General features: G+C 44.4%; 1 protein-coding gene across 5 annotated transcripts in view; it reads left to right on the top strand.

The window, feature by feature from the left end:
* Positions 1-19,244, top strand: part of KIAA0556 (KIAA0556 ortholog) — a 133,509-nt gene that overhangs the window by 75,273 nt on the left and 38,992 nt on the right. For all 5 annotated transcript variants that reach the window (XM_030211802.1, XM_030211800.1, XM_030211801.1 and 2 more), the window contains 2 exons: positions 3,017-3,154; positions 9,682-10,549. In XM_030211802.1, coding sequence (XP_030067662.1) covers positions 3,017-3,154; positions 9,682-10,549 — 1,006 coding nt within the window. The remainder of the gene's footprint in view (positions 1-3,016; positions 3,155-9,681; positions 10,550-19,244) is intronic.

Raw genomic sequence — 19,244 nt, 5'->3', positions numbered from 1 at the left:
ACATTAAAATAATCATATTGAGAATTTATAAATATATATAATGCTGCTTTATCTAAATAATTCCTAATTGATCTTAGTCATCTAAGTGCAAAAAAATCCAGATTTTAATGTAGTTGAGACTTGTTGAGAGAAAGTGAGTTGATATTTAGGATCACTCCTAAATATTTGAAAGATGTAGCAGTCAGAACCACTTGGTAGGATTGAAATATGGGAGTAGCGTACGACCTGTAACCCAGCATACAACGGTATTCTCTGGGTTGAAGAACAGTCAATTGTAGGATTCTTGTGTGTCCACAAGTTGAGATTGTATTGGGGCTGAAGTCCATCTGGAAATGTTTTTCTTAAGGATTGCTTTGCTACATCCCAACCTAACAGAGAAGACTATCTTTAGCCAGTGCTGCCACCGAGCTCCATTTTCCGTAAGAAGCACAGGAGTGATTCAGCCAGCCGTTTATCATTGATTATGTTTGATGTACCATTTCTTTTGTAGTTAAAACGGTTTACAATAAAATCAAAACATATATAAATGAACGTAGATATATAGTACAAGAAACTCCAATATAGATAGCAAAGCTCAAATACAAAACAACCTATGCATCCAAAAGCTGTGAAAACAATCCACGACCATCTAAACTTCAGAAAATCATTAAAAAACAATCTGTTCAAAAAGGCTTACCCCACCGACCTTACATAAATATCTACACCCAGCAACATAGCAAAATCAAGGATCGTACTGGACAATACACAACATCCCTCTCTTCGACCCCCATGGTCCCTGATTTACACCTATCTTATTCGACCATAACATAACCTGTATTTATCTATTTGCCAGACTTGGCGAATGCCTTTACGGCACATTGTAAGCCACATTGAGCCTGCAAATAGGTGGGAAAATGTGGGATACAAATGTAGCAAAATAAATGAATAAATATGGACTGGTCTGGTAAGGATAGTAAGGAGGAAGACATTATTAGGGCTACAAATTAATTACAGTTAGCTCTGCAAATAATGCATTAATTATTGAGTGTGATTTAAAAAAAAACTAATCATATTTCTGTGTCTTCTGTTCTCTTCCACTCCCAACCCCTGTTCTTGGTGTGATTCAACATCTTTCCCCCCACCCACTGTCCAACAACATTCCCTCCCCCCCACCTCTGGTCTGGCCTACCATAAAAGTGATCTTCTGTTGGTCACAAGCAGCAACAGTGTTGCACATATGCTTCTTGTAGCTTGTTCTGAAGCTTTCCCTATAACCCGTCCTGCCCATGCAGAAACAGGAGATGTCAGAGGAGGCAGGATGGGCCAGAGGGAAAGCTTCAGAGCAAGCTGCAGGAAGCATATATGAAACACTGCCAAGGACCAACAGAAAACCACCTTAAGTTAGACCAGCAAAGGGGGGGATTTAGGAGGGGGCAGATGCTGAACCCTGGGTAGGGAGAGGGGGGGTAAGCTGCAAATCCGCAAGCAGAACTGGAGGGGGCCGCAGGTGGAAACTCTAGCCGAGGTGTTGAGCTCCAGTAACCACAAGAAGAGCTTTGTACTGCTCACTACCAAGTTTGTGTTTGCTGGTCATAGAGGTGGAGAAGGGAGAGAGAGAGGCGCTGGACAATGGGAGGGAGAGAGAAACGGAGAGATGTTGGATCTGGATGTGGGAGGGAGGGAGATTCAGACTTGTAGGGAAGGGGGATGGGATTTGATATACCACCTTTTTGTGGTTACAATCAAAGAAGTTTACAATATACAGGTACTTTATTTTGTACCTGGAGCAATGGAGGGAGGGTTCAGTGACTAGCCCAGAGTCACAAGGAGCTGCAGTGCAAATAAACAAAATAAATACCTTTTAATTGTGTAATTAATCACTATTACAAATTTTAATCAAAATGCAGCCCTATACCCTTTCCTCCTTCCTTTAGTCCTACCAGACCAGTCTTGAGGCCCTACTAGAGAAGAAATCTTCTTGTTGCTATGTTTATGTTGCTTGTTGCTATGTTTATGTTGCAGGACCTGATATATTTGTTATACTTTTAATATTTGTTATACTTATGTTTACATATCCATCATTTTTAAAAAATATGGTTATCTTAATTTTACTAAAACAGATTAAATGAAAACACCTAATCGCTACTGTTTTGTCAGTCAAAATATTGAGCACTTAGGGCTGCACAATACCCTTATAGGGAAAAGCTCACTAGTCTTTAGTCTCTTTCCATCTGCTGGCCCACAGGTTCTAGATTGGTCTGGTAGGATTAAAGGAAAGAAAATTATTAGGTAAGACATCATTTCTCTATACATCATCCTGAAGTATAGTTAAATTTATTGCATTAATGCATTTACAATGCAGTTCACATATTTTAATGCACTTTTAACCTGAGCTATTAAGTAATTGAATTATTTTGTATCAGCTTATATTTCATGATAGCACTATTGTATACATAAGAATGTGTGATCTTGTAGATCCATATGCACATATTTATTTATTTGTGTCCCACATTTTCCCACCTATTTGGAGGCTCAATGTGGCCATTTCCGGAATGAGAAATACAAAGTGGTATTGCATTAAAGTTCATAAGTGACATGTAAGCTGCTGTGTGGTTGTATAAAAGGAGTTTTCTGCTGGGAAATAAGAACCTTTATCAAATGTATCCTCAATAAGGATTTTTTTTTTGTGGGGGGGAATGTTATAGGATTCTTTAGATGGTTTCACAATCCCCAAGAAGCAAGATGATTAAATGTTAAGCAGGTTTCTCCCAGATGATGCTGGAAGGTTTGACCTTCAAAAAGGATTCATTTTGAACGTTCTGCCTACTTCAGTTACCCAGTGGAGATGAAAGGACCGAAATGGAGCTAATAAAATAATGATCAAATAATAAAAGTATGATTTTTCTTTTTATGTATGATGTACTATGTTTTTGTTAAATGTTCTAATGTTGAATATACTGAAGTTTATGTAAATATAAGTGGGGATAGAAAGAGAAGTGCTGCTTGATATATATATGTTTTTCTAATTTACTTTAAGACTACTAAGGAGCGCTTCATGTGGACCTGCCCTTTCCAACCTCCTGTCCAGCTTTACTTTGTTATACGCAATCCAGGCAAGTCTTCTGATTTTGCAATATCCAAGATCAAGATATGGAATTACAACAAGACACTCAGTGTAAGCAGCCATAACTGTCTTCTTTCCTGTACACCAAACTTTTAATAAAACACAAATGTTCTTATGTCAGTATCCTAAAATCCACATGGCTTGTATCTATATACTGTAGGTATGAAAGTAAGAACCATTATGTCTTTTATAAGACTGGGTTGGAAACATGGCTGGTGGGGAGATGGTGTTTTAAACAATGCAATAGGAATTTAGGGCAGTGTTTCAAACTGCTCACATTGCTACAGGGTCCATGGGTTTGCACCAGTTCTTAAAATGAAAATACTTGTGTACTTTCACTTTAAAAATTGTTTGAGGAAAAACTGTTTTTCAGAGATTTCTTTCTAAAATAATGCACATAAGGAGCATTTACCTAATTAATAAATTATTGTTAATCAGTTACCGTGGGAATAAGTATATTTAGATGTTAAGCTACCACATTAACTTTTAGTGTGACTTTGCACTATTGTAGCATCTTGACACACCACACTAATTCCTGTTTTAAAATTGCATGGTGAGGAGTGATCATCGTCTGTTCCTTGTAGTTAACACACAGTAACTTACTCTGGGGTAATACTCTAAATGAGCTGCTAACATTTGCGTGTGTGTTACATGTGTATTGTATAGAATACTAGCATATATGCGTGAAAATGTTATTTGGGTATCTGCTGCACTTAAGCATTCACACACACACAACAGTTCTATGGCTGACATAAGTGCTTGCTCCTAAATGATAAGCACATACACACATGGTTCACTAGTCTTACTGTATAAATGAAGAGTGACCGACGTGCCGTGCATGCGCAGAACATCACAGATCACTCCCGCGCTGTCTGTCGCTTACAGGAGCTACCCCGACGAACTGTGAGAGCGCTTCTTAACCCGGCTCCTGCTGTTTCCCCTCCCCTCATCCAGAGGCGGGGGCTGCCGAGGGGAAACCCATGTGAAAGCGGAGGAGTAACGAGGTGTGCGCAGACTGCAGCGTGCCGGAGAGGCTGTAGGCAGCAGCAGTGGTTCTCTCTCCTTATACTTGCTCCTGTCAGCGCTCCAATTTCTGCCTGCAGCACTAAAGATGAAGTCGGAGGGCTGAGAGCAGCAGGTATAAGAAGAGAGAGAGAACGTGGACTTGGGGGGGGGGGGTGGGAGGAGTGAAGGTTCAGGAGTTAACAGAGAGGGATAAAGGGGACCACGGGGAGGGGTAAGGGATTCAGGAGAGCAGGAAAAATTACTGGTAGAAGGAGAGCAGAGAGAGAGATGTTTGAAAGGGACAGATGCTGGGAATAGGGGATGAAAAAAACAAGGGAGACTGTGGTCATGGAGTGGAAGGGAGAAATGGTGATCATGGAGGGCAGGGGATAGCTGGTGCCAATGGAGGGGAAGTAAAGGGAAAAGAGGAGAAAACAGGAGGAGACTGTGATTGGGAAGGGGAGAAATGGTGCCCATGGAGGGAAAGGACCTGGAGAGAAGAGAGCCAGGAGGAGATGGTCATACACTCTCTCACTGTCTCTCTCTCTCTCTCACACACACAGACAAAATATTACAACAATAAGGAAACGGCTTGTATTCTATAAAAGAAAGTAGGTATGTGTGCCTCTGACCTAGCCTCCTTCTTCTGGGAAGAGGCCCTTGAGAGCCTGCCCAAGGGACAAGATCAGTGCATTTCTAAATCAAAAACAAAAAGAAAGAAACAAAATTAAAAGGAAAGCAAGAAAAGAAGTATTGCTGGGCAGTTTTTTCAGTTCTTGCAGCAACTAGGAGTATTTTGGTCCCATGGTGGAGATGTTGAGTGATCTGCCTGGAGTCCGTGCTAGATCGATGAGATCAGTAGTGATTGGCCAGGTGGAAGAGGCTGCACCAGGAAACCAGCACTATACATTGTGTGGTAGCTATTGCTCATCTCTGGTAGGAGGGCAGTGCCATTCTGTGTTCAGAAGAGTATACAGCATAGCTCCTGCTGCTGGAGTAAATTGCAGCAAAGGGCCATATTCTGGTGACTTGTGCTGTAGATCGTCAAGGAGGGAGCAGTCTGCTTTGGGTAAAGACCTGATTTTGGCAGGAACCACTATCACCATCTTGAAGTACTGCAAGAGAGGACCTATTTCATAAAGAGTCTCCAGTGCTGACCCTAGAAGAGGGATCTGAGGTTGCAGCAAGCAGTATGGCAGGAGGCCAAGAGGTAGCACAGGCCTTCAGCCTGGAGTTTGTGCTACTCCTGTAGGCCCAGGATAGTAAAACAGATTTTATGGTGCTTATCCTAGAAATAAGCAGTGGATTTTCCCTAATCAATGGCTTATGGACTTCTCTTTTAAGAAATTATCCAAACCTTCTTTTTAAACCCTGCTAAGTTATCTCTGGGTTGTATCTAATCCCGGTGACTGAGAAGGAAGTCTTGCCTCCTGAAGGGTAGATAAGGTTGTCTCAGCAGTTACCAAAAAGATTACCATTCCCATAGAAAGAGATGTGACCCTGAAGGATGTGCAGGACACATATATGAAGACTGTCCTGAAGCAGGCTTTGAGGTGGAGGCCCTGGCCTTGCAGGCAGCCATCTGTGGGGCTCTATGTCCCAGGCCAGTTTTGGTGGTCTGAACAATTGCCTGTGGATGTACTGGAAGGAGACACTGCTGTGCCTTTCAGAGTGGGCCATCTGGAGATGGGTACAGACTTGCTGACAGATATGCTATACAATCTTATTTGCACGTTGGCCAAGAGTACGGTGCTGTTGGTGGCAATAGATTGTTCTTGTGGCTGCAGATATGGCCTTCAAGAGTCAGCTTGGCAAATAGCTCTTTAAAAGAAAGTTTATGTTTGGAGAGGATCTAGACAAACTAGTCAAGAATTTCGGTAATCCTAAGGTGGCCAAGCTCCCAGAGAGCTTTATTTTGCTTTTTGATCAGCTAGGGGGTGATGCAGGAAAGTCAGGTCATGTAGTCTGGGAAGAGTGAGTGGCTATCAGTGGAGTAGATTTCTATCTCGGGATTAATTCTTTCAGAGTGTCAGCAGTTCAGATGGCGCCAAAGGTGCACAATGATGTTTTGGGGGCTTACACTCCATTTGTACCTGCAGGCAGATATTTGCAGCAGTTTTACTAGAGGTGGGCCCAGATCACCGTAGACCTGTAGATTCTCAAAATAATCCACTATGGTTATGCCCTAGTTTGCTCATCCTCTGTCTGAACCTTCATAGATTCATCTTGCTGTTCTTCACTCAAGGCTGCAGCAGTCAAGACAAGTCTGGCAAGACTGTTGCAGCTTGAGGCAGTCAGTCCAGTTCCTCTGGAAGAAGTAGGAATGGTCAAACATTTTTTTTGTACTTTTGTGGTACCCAAAAAAGGAAGGCAACTTCTGGCCCATTTTAGTTCTCAAGGAAGTGAATGGGACTCTGCAAATTCCATAGTACCATATGGAGTCTCTGAGGTTAGTAATTGTGAGAAACTTGCCTTGACGAACTGCCATGTTGTTCACTTGACAGAGGTCTACTTCCATATTCCCATTTGAGAAGAAATCAATGCTATCTAAGATAGTGATTCAGGGACAACGTTTTCAGTTCCACATGCTCCTGTTCAAGCTGGCCACTTCTCTGAGGACCACCTCGAAGGTCATAATGACAGCCACATTACAAAAGTAGGAGTTTTGCTGTTCCTTATTTGCATGGTCCAAGTATTCCTGTACTATTTCAGCATTTATTTCTTCTTCTTTTGACCCAGTGGTTTTCACAGCATCTTTTAGGCTTCCAGCTTACTTTTAACCGGAGCTGGAATAAGCAGCATATATTTTCCCCTATTTTTTGCCTCTTCTCAACTTACTTTAGTCATTACAGTGACAGTCCTCAACGAGGGTAATCTTGGGCTTCAAATCTAGCCACAAGGTAAAGCCACTGTGAGTTTCTACCTATAGGGGCATCACCTGGGTTTACATATGTTTACAGTGTACACATTTTTCAGTTCTTATGTGGATTTGCTGAATTGGCCCCTACGTGTTTTATATCTTTTGTAATAAATTGTAGGAGGACAAAGGCATGTCACTTAATTTTTCCTAGAGATGCTTTTTTTTATATTATTTACATCTAGGCTCTTTTGTTTTTGTCATCTCATTGGAAATAAAACTGCCTAGAGCAACACAGGATTTATCCATGGATTAACATTTTAGAATAAGCTTATCCTTTTTGTCATGCTGTCATTTGTTTTCTTAGATAAGCACATAACAATACAGACACTTACGCCTCCTCATTTTCTTTTAATGAATGCAGTGTCATATTCTTAATTGTGTCAGCTTATCTGATGAAATTCGTAAGGTAGGTTATTTAATTCATGCAGGCCAGGTATTGGCTGTGTCTGAGTAAGATAGAATGGCATGGTGATTAGGAAAGATTGAGCTGGACCAATATGAAACTTGTTAGCTCCTGCTACAAACTGAAGTGTTTTAAAGTGAATTTGGTAGCATATTATATAGTAGAGTAATATTTTTAAGAATAATCTCCTAATTCTTTTCTTCCTTCCTGGATTTGTTTTGTGTTTGTACATAAAATTTAAATGTAGTTGTAAAGGGGCCAATGCCAACTGTCAATGCATGCATACCTTGATGATATTTTCTCAGAATGGCCAACTTGGCTAGTGTTGATGAACAGTGGGGGCTACATGTTAGCAATGCAGTCTGGATCAAGCCCCAAAAAAGGATATAAAAGCATGGTCTCTATAAAATAGTATGATGGAATAAAAGGACACTGTCCACTTCTAGGTCTTGTTGAATTGCATGTTTAATGTTTTTAGGATTACTGTTAAAAAAAAAAAAAAAAAAATTTGGTGTGATTACAAAATCCTTCATAACTTTCCCAAATTTGTTTGATTGTCATTTACTAATGAAGTAATCTTTGAGAAGAACAATTCATAATTCCAATATATTTTGTTTCCCAGTTATATTGCATAATTCATGTATCCCAGTGATCAGCATGTCTTAAAACATTATATGTCTGCACCCAAATTGTTTCATAGAAAAATGTAGACAGCTAGACCATCAGACTTATTTTCGAAAGAGAAGGACGCCCATCTTTCAACATAAATCGAAAGATGGGCGTCCTTCTCACAGGGTCGCCCAAATCAGCATAATCAAAAGCTGATTTTGGGCGTCCCCAACTGCACTCCGTCACTGGGATGACCAAAGTTCTTGGGGGCGTGTTGGAGACGTAGCGAAGGCGGGACTTGGGCGTGCCTAACACATGGGCGTCCTCAACCCATAATGGAAAAAAAGGGCGTCCCTGACGAGCACTTGGACGACTTTACCTGGTCCTCTTTTTCTTACGACCAAGCCACAAAAAGGTGCCCGAACTGACCAGATGACCACCGGAGAGAATCGAAGATCACCTCCCCTTACTCCCTCAGTGGTCACTAACCCCCTCCCACCCTCAAAAAAAACATCTTAAAAAATTTTTTTTGTGCCAGCCTCAAATGTTGTACTCAGCTCCATGACAGCAGTATGCAGGTCCCTGGAGCAGTTTTAGTGGGTGCAGTGCACTTCAGGCAGGCGTACCCAGGCCCATTCCCCCTACCTGTTACTCTTGTGGTGGTAAATGTGAGCCCTCCAAAACCCACCAGAAACCCACTGTACCCACATGTGGTTAGTGCAGTGGACTTTGATCCTGGGGAACTGAGTTCAATTCCCACTGCAGCTCCTTGTGACTCTGGGCAAGTCACTTAACCCTTCACTGCTCCTGGTAGAAAATAAGTACCTGAATATATGTAAACTGCTTTGAATGTAATTGCGAAAACCTCAGAAAGGCGGTATATCAAGTCCCATTTCCATTTTCCTTTCCCTTAGGGCTATGGTAGTGGTGTACTGTGGTGGGTAGTGGGTTTTGTTGTTTTTGTGGGGAGCTCAGCACACAAGATAAGGGAACTATGTACCTGGGAGCAATTTCTGAAGTCCACTGCAGTGCCCCCTAGGGTGCCCGGGTTGTGTGAGGGGGACTAGTGCACTACGAATGCTGGCTCCTCCCACGACCAAAGGGCTTGCATTTGGTCTTTTCTGAGATGGGCGTCCTTAGTTTCCATTATCGCCGAAAATCAGAAACGACCAAGTCTAGGGACAACCATCTCTGAGGTCGACCTAAATTTCAAGATTTGGGCGTCCCCGACCGTATTATCGAAACGAAAGATGGACGTCCATCTTGTTTTGATAATGCGGGTTTCCCCACCCCTCCACCGGGACATTTTGCGAGGACGTCCTCAGCAAACCTTTGGCGTCCCCTTCGATTATGCCCCTCTATATGGCCTATCCAGTCTGCCAATCCATGCCATGTGCTTCTATCACTCTCTTGTTGGGTCCCGTGGATTGGGTTGAGAACCCCTGATATAAAATTGTAATGATTGTTATGAGAATAAATACAACTAATTGTCAAATTTAGTAGATCAGTCTATATAAAATAATAAAACAATTGGTAAGAAAAGACAAAATAGGATATGGGCCTGAATAGTCCTGCAGATGTCTGTCTGTTGTGAAATGTTGTACATAAGCAGAACAAACACACATGTATTTTTTTTTTCAGGATCTTGACATTGGTGCAAAGAAAGTGAAAATTTATATTGATGAAACTCTGGTATTTGATGGCATATTAGAGAAGGGTTGTGGGAACCAGGTATTTGATTACAGCAACACAGTTAATCTGCTGGAGGACACCTTAAGTTTATCTGTTATGAAAAGTACAGACTACGAAGAGGCCAGTGATGTGAAGACTTCCACGGATTCTAGTTTTGAGAATCCTAACATATGCGATAGTTTAAATATACAGTATGGGATTACTATTATGTCCAAAAATCAACCAGATGACGTGGAGAGCTCTATTACTTCTGTGAAGAATGACAACTTGTCTAACCAAGAACTTACTGTAGCATCCACATCTTGTACCAGTGTAGGTTTTCAGGAAGACTCATCATCAGCAGTTGCGGAGAGTTCTGATTTTGAAAATGAACTAAGCATGAAAGAACAGCTTGAAAAATTAATTGGTAGAAAAATCACAGAACCCAATAGCAAGACGCCATCTTGGTTACAGTCCTCTTCTGACATCAAAGAGAAAAGCCAGAGTCGCAGTAAAGAGAAGCCTCTATGGCTTGATACGGAACAATCCTTAGAGCTGGGAGTTCAACTTCAGTCGGGCATCACTACCAGCAACTGGCAAATGCCAATTGATGAGGATAATAAAAGTGAAATAGAGAAATCTGTAAAGAAAGCTGTCGAAGTTGCCAGCTCATCACATTTGTGCAAGAAAGTTTGTGCCGATGAATTTGACAGCCTCATTAACCAAGAATTTCACAGTCTTGACCACCCAATAAGTGGAAGAAGAAGTAGTACACTGAGTATAAGAAGAGAAGGTTTGACAAATGAAGACTGTACTGAAGAATGTCTGCCTCATCTAGGTAAGCATTTAAGGTTTGGAAAGATTTCTTGGTTCAGATTAGAACTAAGCTTCAGTTTCCAACTCTGTTATACTTTAGTTTCTAGGGGAGCTTAATGAAAAGTTGTGGAGGGATCCCTGCAATCCCTGTGTGTAGATTAATAGGTTTATTCCCCTGAAAGTACTCTGGCCTAGCTGTGCCAGCTCATACCTTTATGTGTCTTTATAACATAGACACTTGTATCTCCTGTGATCCTCGCACAGATTTCTCATTGTATTTTGTGGCTCTATGTATTATATAAAATAAACCTGTTAGTTGCTGCTCCACCCAGAATGTACCTTGGGGAATGCCTAAGTGTGTATTGTATAAAAGCAAGCGTTGTGTTGTCCTTGCATATTCTTGTATGTAGATATGCTAGGTCAATTTCTAAGTACTACTACTACTACTACTACTACTACTACTATTTAGCATTTCTATAGCGCTACAAGGCATACGCAGCGCTGCACAAACATAGAAGAAAGACAGTCCCTGCTCAAAGAGCTTACAATCTAATAGATTAAGTCACTTAAAAAAATTAACCCCCTATTAAATTCAACCCTCACAGGCTTCTTACTTCAAATATACTTGAAAAAAAGATTTTATTAGTTTTTATTTCTGACAATTTTCTTTGCCATTTAATTTTTGCCTGCTTTTATATATAGCTTACCAGTGCTTACGTTCTTTCCTATTTCTGTTTGGATCAGCTTTCGGTTTTTTGCAAGATGTCCTTTTGGGTTTAAGTGCCTGATTGATATCACTGTTTGGCCATTGTGGAAATCATTTGGCCTTCTTTTGATCTTTTTTCAATTCTTGGCTTTCAACATCATAGGTTATACAGTATCCATGCCTCATGCAAACTGTTAATCGTTTTGTAACTACTCTTTTTAGTATTTTTTTTCTAACTAATTTCCTTATATCATCATCTATTTTTTAAAGTTAAATGCTAGTACAATAGTTTTTCTTAATTTCCTCCTTCTAACAAATATATGAAATTTGGTTATATTATTATTAGTATTGTCAAGTAGTCCCTCTACAAATAGCCCTTGAATCTATCTGAAGTAGTCCTAAGCCAGTGGCCTGAGTCCTCATCTGCTTTAAAAATTGATTTCTTGGTCAACTTACAATTTATAGCCAGAAAACTATGGTACATAATCAGTTTCCCATCTTCTCAGAATATAGGCATTTCCAAGGCCTGGATTTAGGCATAAGTAACATAGAGGCATATTTTCAAAACACTTAGCCTTCCAGAGTTCCATAGAAACCTATGGAACTTTGGAAGGCTAAGTGCTTTGAAAATATGCCTCATAGGCAATTGTGTAGAGCACAAATTACCCAGGTCCAAGAGAAACTTGCCACCTACTTTTTAAGGCCCATATTCATGTGCTGCTTAGAAGGGGGCTACTGTGGCCTCCCATTGCCCCTCTCCTGGATTTTCAATATTTAGGATCATTGAACCTCCCCCCATTATCTATGATCAGCTATCTGGTCTTGCCTGTAACAAAACGCTTAACCACCCGCCTGGAGTTACCCTGCTGCCACTTAGAGGGTTAGTCCCCAGCACAGCTCAGATCCACCTGCACCTGCCGCTTGTCCTCTACAGTGGCACCCTCCTCGCACTGACTGGGGTCCCAACTGCCTCTGGGTGAGTCTCACTCTCAAATTATTCCCAGTGATTTCTAGGTTACTGGGGCCACAGTCCCAGTGGTCCCATATTTCCTAGAAAGCACTCACAGACCCAATACGCAAACCATCAGGATTCTTAGTTGGTCCGGACAAGCAGAGGCAATGAACTAAAAATGTTTATGAAAAATTAGAACAATGAACAGAAAAGGTGCAATCAGCAAAACAATAACAGGAAACTGAAATATGGATCAATTATATTGCTAACTAAATATTTGGTTACTATCTAAATATAACTGTTCACACGGCCTCAGCAATGAGATCCTTCTCTCTTTACTTCCTGGCTAATACTGGAGAAAAAGCCAGTAATTCCTAGCTGAATTTTGAGCTCCTAGGCCAATCAGAGCCAAGAACACAAGTTTTAAAAATAGTTGGCCACATCACTGCATGTTACCTCTTATCTTTGTTAACTAAAGAGGGAACAGTCATTTGTCTGTAATAACTTTATCATAAACATGCACCACTGGCTGATCAAACTAATGAAATAGACTTCAAGAAATACAGTTTTACCGCCTTAAAAACCCACTGTTTTGTCTCACTTTGTTTTCAAAATTGATAAAATTCCAGAGACATCTTATTGTAACAATTGGTGAAGTTTTGAAAATAGAGAGTGGCAAGTGCTAGGAGTCATTTTGGATTCAGAATTAACATTTTGAGTCACAGATTAAATTATTAACATATTCTTTTCAAGTTATGACAACTAAGATCAATCAGGTCAAATTTGAGTTCAGACAGTTTTAGAATCGTAGTTCAATTACTACCACAGCTGGATTACTATAACTCTTTGTATAGGTCAATTTTGGTTATATTACAAAGAAAATTAGTTATTACAGAACATGGCTGCTAGATTGATCTTTGGACTGAGAGTTTTGAGAGTGTAACCCCTTTGTTGAATAAGCTCCATTGGTTACCTGTTAACTCACCTATTGAGTTTAAAATGCCTTGTCTGGTCTTCAAGACTCTACATGGTATGATTACAGAGAGCTTAACATGCATGATTATTATTTCTAAAAATTGGAATACTTCTAGAGTTCGACATAATTGGAAGATTCTTTTCCTTCAATTAAAAATATTTTGAATTTAAAAAACAATTTGAGCAGTCTTTCATTTCAGGGAGTAAGAATATGGAACCAACTACCCACACAGATTAAACAGCCTTTGTTGTATTTTATTTTAAAAGGCTCTGAAAACTTTTTCTTATTCTCGCAATATGATTATAATTAAAAGTTTTATAAATGTATCTAATTATACTTTTTAGTAGTTCCCCCTTTTTTGTTAGGGGTCTTTAGTTGTAAATCCACCTTGAATCCATAGTGTTTATAGGTGGAATAGAAATCATTTATAATATAGTATTACCAAAATATTCCTAACACAGACTCTTCCTAATACAAATAACATAGGATCAGACAGTGTTCTGAGAGGGATCTTCAAGAAATTCAGCCAAGTAAATAATGATTTAAATGCACACGTCGGGATCAACTGTTGATGATCTTGATGGGGGCGGGGGCAAGTTGAGGGAAAGAAATTGTGCTCACAGAGTAACATTAAATATTTTTGAGAATGTACCCCTTTTGCTGTAGGTACTTTTTCCACTAGAAATTAGAGCAGAGTAGCAGCAGACTAAGAACTAAGGAAGCCAGAGCTCAGATCTCCCTAATGCACTTTGTGAAACCCTTGCCATTGTTTCAGGTAAAAACTTAGTTTAGGTTACTAGTTAGTGTGTACTCTAACTCATATTAGTAGTAAAAAAAGGTCCTATTGCATAAATGGGACTTGCAGGAACTAATGTGCATTAATGCAAGTTAGGTGCTATCATATTATAGTGCACTTTCAGTAAATCTAACCCTTAGGGCCCTGTTTTCTAAGCTGCATTATAGGTGCGTTAGCATTTTTATCGTGCGTTAACCATGTACATGCTTTAACAGTTTACACGCCTACAATATCCTTATAGGCACCTACACAGCGCGTGCACTAATTGTAGGTGCGTTAAAAATGCTAACGCGCCTTAGTAAACAGGGCCCTTAAATTGTAAGCCCTCTAGTATATGGAAATACTTTCTGTACTTGAATGTACCAGTGAAACGGTGTGAGCTGAATCCAAATCCAAAATGGGCTTTTTTTTAAGGAAAATTTTCAAAGGGAAAGATTGCTCATAGTTTCCCCTATGAGAACTGCAACACCTCTGGATAAAAATGTCTTTTCAGTAATATACATACCTTTTTGAAGATTTTCTTTTTTTTTGTTTTCATGTGAATAGCAAGTCTACAAAGGGCCCCTTTGACCTTCATCCACAAAAGCTAAGTGCCTATTTTCCAAGATGTGTTAGCAGTTTAATGGAATGCTCCATCTCTGCAGAATTACCACAGGAAATGGAGGGCCAAAGTGAGTCAGTGCCAACATATGGTGACTGTATCCCTCTGTGTTAACTGTTGGTGCATGCTAATTACGAAACAGCGAATACAGAAAATGCCATGTTGAAGTAGAAAAATGAGAGGCTGTGCCTGGCATTTATGGAGGTTGTGGCATATATAATGTAATTCTATAATTGCATGCCTGTAGTTATTTGTGCCTTCTGAATGTAAATGCAATAAAAAGGGCCACTTACACAAACCGAAGCATTATTCTATAAGGGTGCACATAAGTGGCACAGTGCATAACTATAGGCGGGGGTGTCCAAGTGGGTGGAGCATGGCCATAATCATGTCTCGCATGGTTAGAGGTTTGTAACTGTCACTCTGTGCAGATTACTCCCTTCTGTGCTTTTCTGTTCATCATTTGTTTTGCTTTGAGTGGAAGTACTCTATATTTTGATTCTGTCCTCTTGCTAAATAGGGATCCTTTTTGTTTCCCACACCTTTTTGAATTCCATCACCATTTCTGTCCATACCACCTCAACCAGGAGGGTATCCAAACATCCACCACCTTTGTGGAAAAAAAAATTTCCCCATGTTCTAGTACATTCTCCGAGGACAAGCAGGCTGCTTGTTCTCACGACTGGGTTGACGTCCGCGGCAGCCCCCACCAACCGGAAGAAGCTTCGCGGGACGGTCGGCACGCAGGCCACGCCCACCGCGCATGCGCGGCCGCCTTCCCGCCCGTGCGCGACCGCTCCCGCCAGTTCCTTTTTTTCCGCGCCTGGAGAGAGTCGTGCTTTGCCGCTCTCTCTACTTCAGCCGCCGGATTCTTGCGATCGCGTATACGCGGATCGCGCTTCGTTAATTTAATTTAATTTCCTTTTATTATCTTTTCTTTTACAAAAAAAAAAAAAAAAAAGACTGCGCGTGTGGAGCACGCGCTCCCCTTTTCCCTCGCTTCTAGCGGGGACGCCTCGTTGCGGCCTAGTGGCCGCTCGGTCGGCTAGTTTTTTCGTGGTGTGATTTTAGCCACCATTGCCGACTTTGACTTCGCCGACGCGATATTTCCGTCGATGTCCTCGAAGGTCCCGAGTGGATTTAAAAAGTGTGGTCGCTGCGGCCGGCCGATCTCGCAGACCGACACCCACGCTTGGTGCCTCCAGTGCCTCGGGCCGGAGCACAATCTCAAGTCGTGCGCGCTGTGTCTCGGTCTCCGGAAACGGACTCAGGTTGCGAGGCAAGTTCTGCGGGACCGTCTTTTTGGAACTTGCGCCGGCCCCTCGACGTCGACCTCGACGGCATCGGTATCGAAGGCCGGATCTTCGGTACCGGTATCGATGCCCGAGACATCGGCACCGATGGCAGCGACCCCAGGAGAACAGGTCCCGTCGGCCCGCCGGTCCGCCGGTGAGAGTGGGGTTGAGAGGCCGCGTGGGCTGTCGGCCCCGGTCACTCCCTCAGCTCGTGAGCCACGGGACCGAACCCTGTCGGACCCGGTACCTCGAGACCGAGGGGGATCGACCTCCTCCTCCTCCATGCCCTCTGGCGCCGGTGACGTGCACCGGAAAAAAGACAAGAAGCGCCGTCACCGGGAGCCCTCGGTGCACCCTGAAGGGGAGTCGACGCCGAAGCGTCATCGCAGAGAGGAGAGATCTCCGTCGGTGGTGGAGGTACCGACGCGTCGGGGTTCCGGCACCTCGGTGCCGTCTCCTGGCCCCCAGCAGCTTCTGGCACCGACACCCTTACCGGCCCCACCGCCTTTCCCGGCAGCGGGCCTGGACGAGTGCCTCAGAGCCATTCTTCCGGGGATCCTGGAAGGGCTGATGCGCCAGGCTGTGCCGGCACCCCCGACGCCGATGACTGTGGCGCCGGCGAGCTCTAGCCCGGCGCCGGGGCTGTCGACACCGCCGCCGCTTGCGGTGCCGGTCTCGACCGCCACGCAGGTGGAGTCCCCGTCGACGTCGATGGAGGGAGCTCCGTCCCCGCCGGCGCGGGAGTCCACCGCTCGACGACACCGAGGCCTCGGTGCCTCGACGTCGAGCCGGGCCCGGTACCGGACTCAGCTACATGAGCTAATGTCCGATACCGAGGATGAGGACTCGTGGGGGGAAGAGGAAGACCCGAGATATTTCTCCTCAGAGGAGTCTACGGGCCTTCCCTCGGACCCCACGCCGTCACCGGAGAGGAAGCTCTCACCTCCTGAGAGTCTCTCCTTTGCCTCCTTTGTGCGGGATATGTCTATAAGCATTCCCTTTCCCGTGGTCTCTGTGGAAGAGCCGAGGGCCGAGATGCTCGAGGTCCTCGACTATCCATCACCACCTAGAGAGTCCTCCACGGTACCGCTGCACAATGTCCTGAAGGAGACGCTGCTTCGGAACTGGGTGCGACCACTAACTAACCCCACCATTCCCAAGAAAGCAGAGTCCCAGTACAGGATCCACTCTGACCCAGAGCTCATGCGGCCCCAGTTGCCCCATGACTCAGCGGTCGTGGATTCTGCTCTCAAGAGGGCACGGAGTTCGAGGGATACCGCCTCGGCGCCCCCGGGGCGGGAGTCTCGCACTCTGGACTCATTTGGGAGGAAGGCCTACCAATCCTCCATGCTCGTGACCCGCATCCAATCTTACCTGCTCTATATGAGCATCCACATGCGGACCAATGTGCAACAGCTGGCGGACCTGGTCGATAAGCTCCCGCCGGAGCAGTCCAGGCCATATCAGGAGGTGGTCAGGCAGCTGAAGGCGTGCAGAAAGTTCCTGTCCAGGGGGATTTTTGACACCTGTGACGTGGCATCTCGTGCTGCGGCCCAAGGTATAGTGATGCGCAGGCTCTCATGGCTGCGTGCCTCTGACCTGGACAACCGCACCCAGCAGAGACTGGCTGACGTCCCTTGCCGGGGGGATAATATTTTTGGCGAGAAGGTCGAGCAGATGGTTGACCAACTGCATCAGCGGGAAACCGCTCTCGACAAGCTCTCCCACCGGGCGCCTTCAGCACCCGCCCCCGCGGGCGGGCGTTTTTCCCGGGCTCGGCAGGCTGCACCCTATTCTTTTGCGAAGCGTAGGTACAACCAGCCGGCCCGAAGGCCTCGTCAGGCACAGGGACAGCCCCAGCGCGCTCGTTCCCGTCAACAGCGTGCGCCTAAGCAGCCCCCTGCGCCTCCACAGCAAAAGCCGGGGACGGGCTTTTGACTGGATCCACGGGAACATAGCCGCCCTACAAGTGTCCGTACCGGACGACCTGCCGGTCGGAGGGAGGTTAAAATTCTTTCACCAAAGGTGGCCTCTCATAACCTCCGACCAGTGGGTTCTCCAAATAGTGCGGTGCGGATACGCCCTGAATTTGACCTCCCTGCCTCCAAATTGTCCTCCGGGAGCTCAGTCTTTCAGCTCCCATCACAAGCAGGTACTTGCAGAGGAACTCTCCGCCCTTCTCAGCGCCAATGCGGTCGAGCCCGTACCACCCGGGCAGGAAGGGCAGGGATTCTATTCCAGGTACTTCCTTGTGGAAAAGAAAACAGGGGGGATGCGTCCCATCCTAGACCTGAGAGGCCTGAACAAATTCCTGGTCAAAGAAAAGTTCAGGATGCTTTCCTTGGGCACCCTTCTGCCAATGATTCAGAAAAACGATTGGCTATGTTCCCTGGATTTAAAGGACGCATACACTCACATCCCGATACTGCCAGCTCACAGACAGTATCTCAGATTCCGCCTGGGCGCACGGCACTTTCAGTATTGTGTGCTGCCCTTTGGGCTCGCCTCTGCCCCACGAGTGTTTACAAAGTGCCTCGTGGTGGTAGCGGCCTACCTACGCAAGCTGGGAGTGCACGTGTTCCCATATCTCGACGATTGGCTGGTCAAGAACACCTCGGAGGCAGGAGCCCTCCGGTCCATGCAGTGCACTATTCAGCTTCTGGAGCTGCTGGGGTTTGTGATAAATTACCCAAAGTCCCATCTCCAGCCAACCCAGTCTCTGGAATTCATAGGAGCTCTGCTGAATACCCAGACGGCTCAGGCCTACCTTCCCGAAGCGAGGGCCACCAATCTCCTGGCCCTGGCTTCGCAGACCAGAGCGTCTCAGCAGATCACAGCTCGGCAGATGTTGAGACTTCTGGGTCATATGGCCTCCACAGTTCATGTGACTCCCATGGCTCGTCTTCACATGAGATCTGCTCAATGGACCCTAGCTTCCCAGTGGTTCCAAGCCACCGGGAATCTAGAGGATGTCATCCGCCTCTCCACCAGTTGCCGCACTTCACTGCTCTGGTGGACCATACGGACCAATTTGACCCTGGGACGTCCATTCCAAATTCCGCAGCCCACGAAAGTGCTGACGACGGATGCATCTCGCCTGGGGTGGGGAGCCCATGTCGATGGGCTTCACACCCAGGGTCTGTGGTCCCTCCAGGAAAAGGATCTGCAGATCAACCTCCTGGAGCTCCGAGCGATCTGGAACGCACTGAAGGCTTTCAGAGATCGGCTGTCCTGCCAAATTATCCAAATTCGGACAGACAATCAGGTTGCAATGTATTACGTCAACAAGCAGGGGGGCACCGGATCTCGCCCCCTGTGTCAGGAAGCCGTCGGTATGTGGCGTTGGGCGTGTCGGTTCGGCATGCTTCTCCAAGCCACGTACCTGGCAGGC

The sequence above is a fragment of the Microcaecilia unicolor genome, chromosome 8 (assembly GCF_901765095.1).
Source record: "Microcaecilia unicolor chromosome 8, aMicUni1.1, whole genome shotgun sequence".
In the NCBI taxonomy this organism is placed as follows: Eukaryota; Metazoa; Chordata; class Amphibia; order Gymnophiona; family Siphonopidae; genus Microcaecilia; species Microcaecilia unicolor.
Note: the sequence above shows the minus strand (reverse complement) of the source record. Positions and strands in the feature narration are given on the sequence as shown.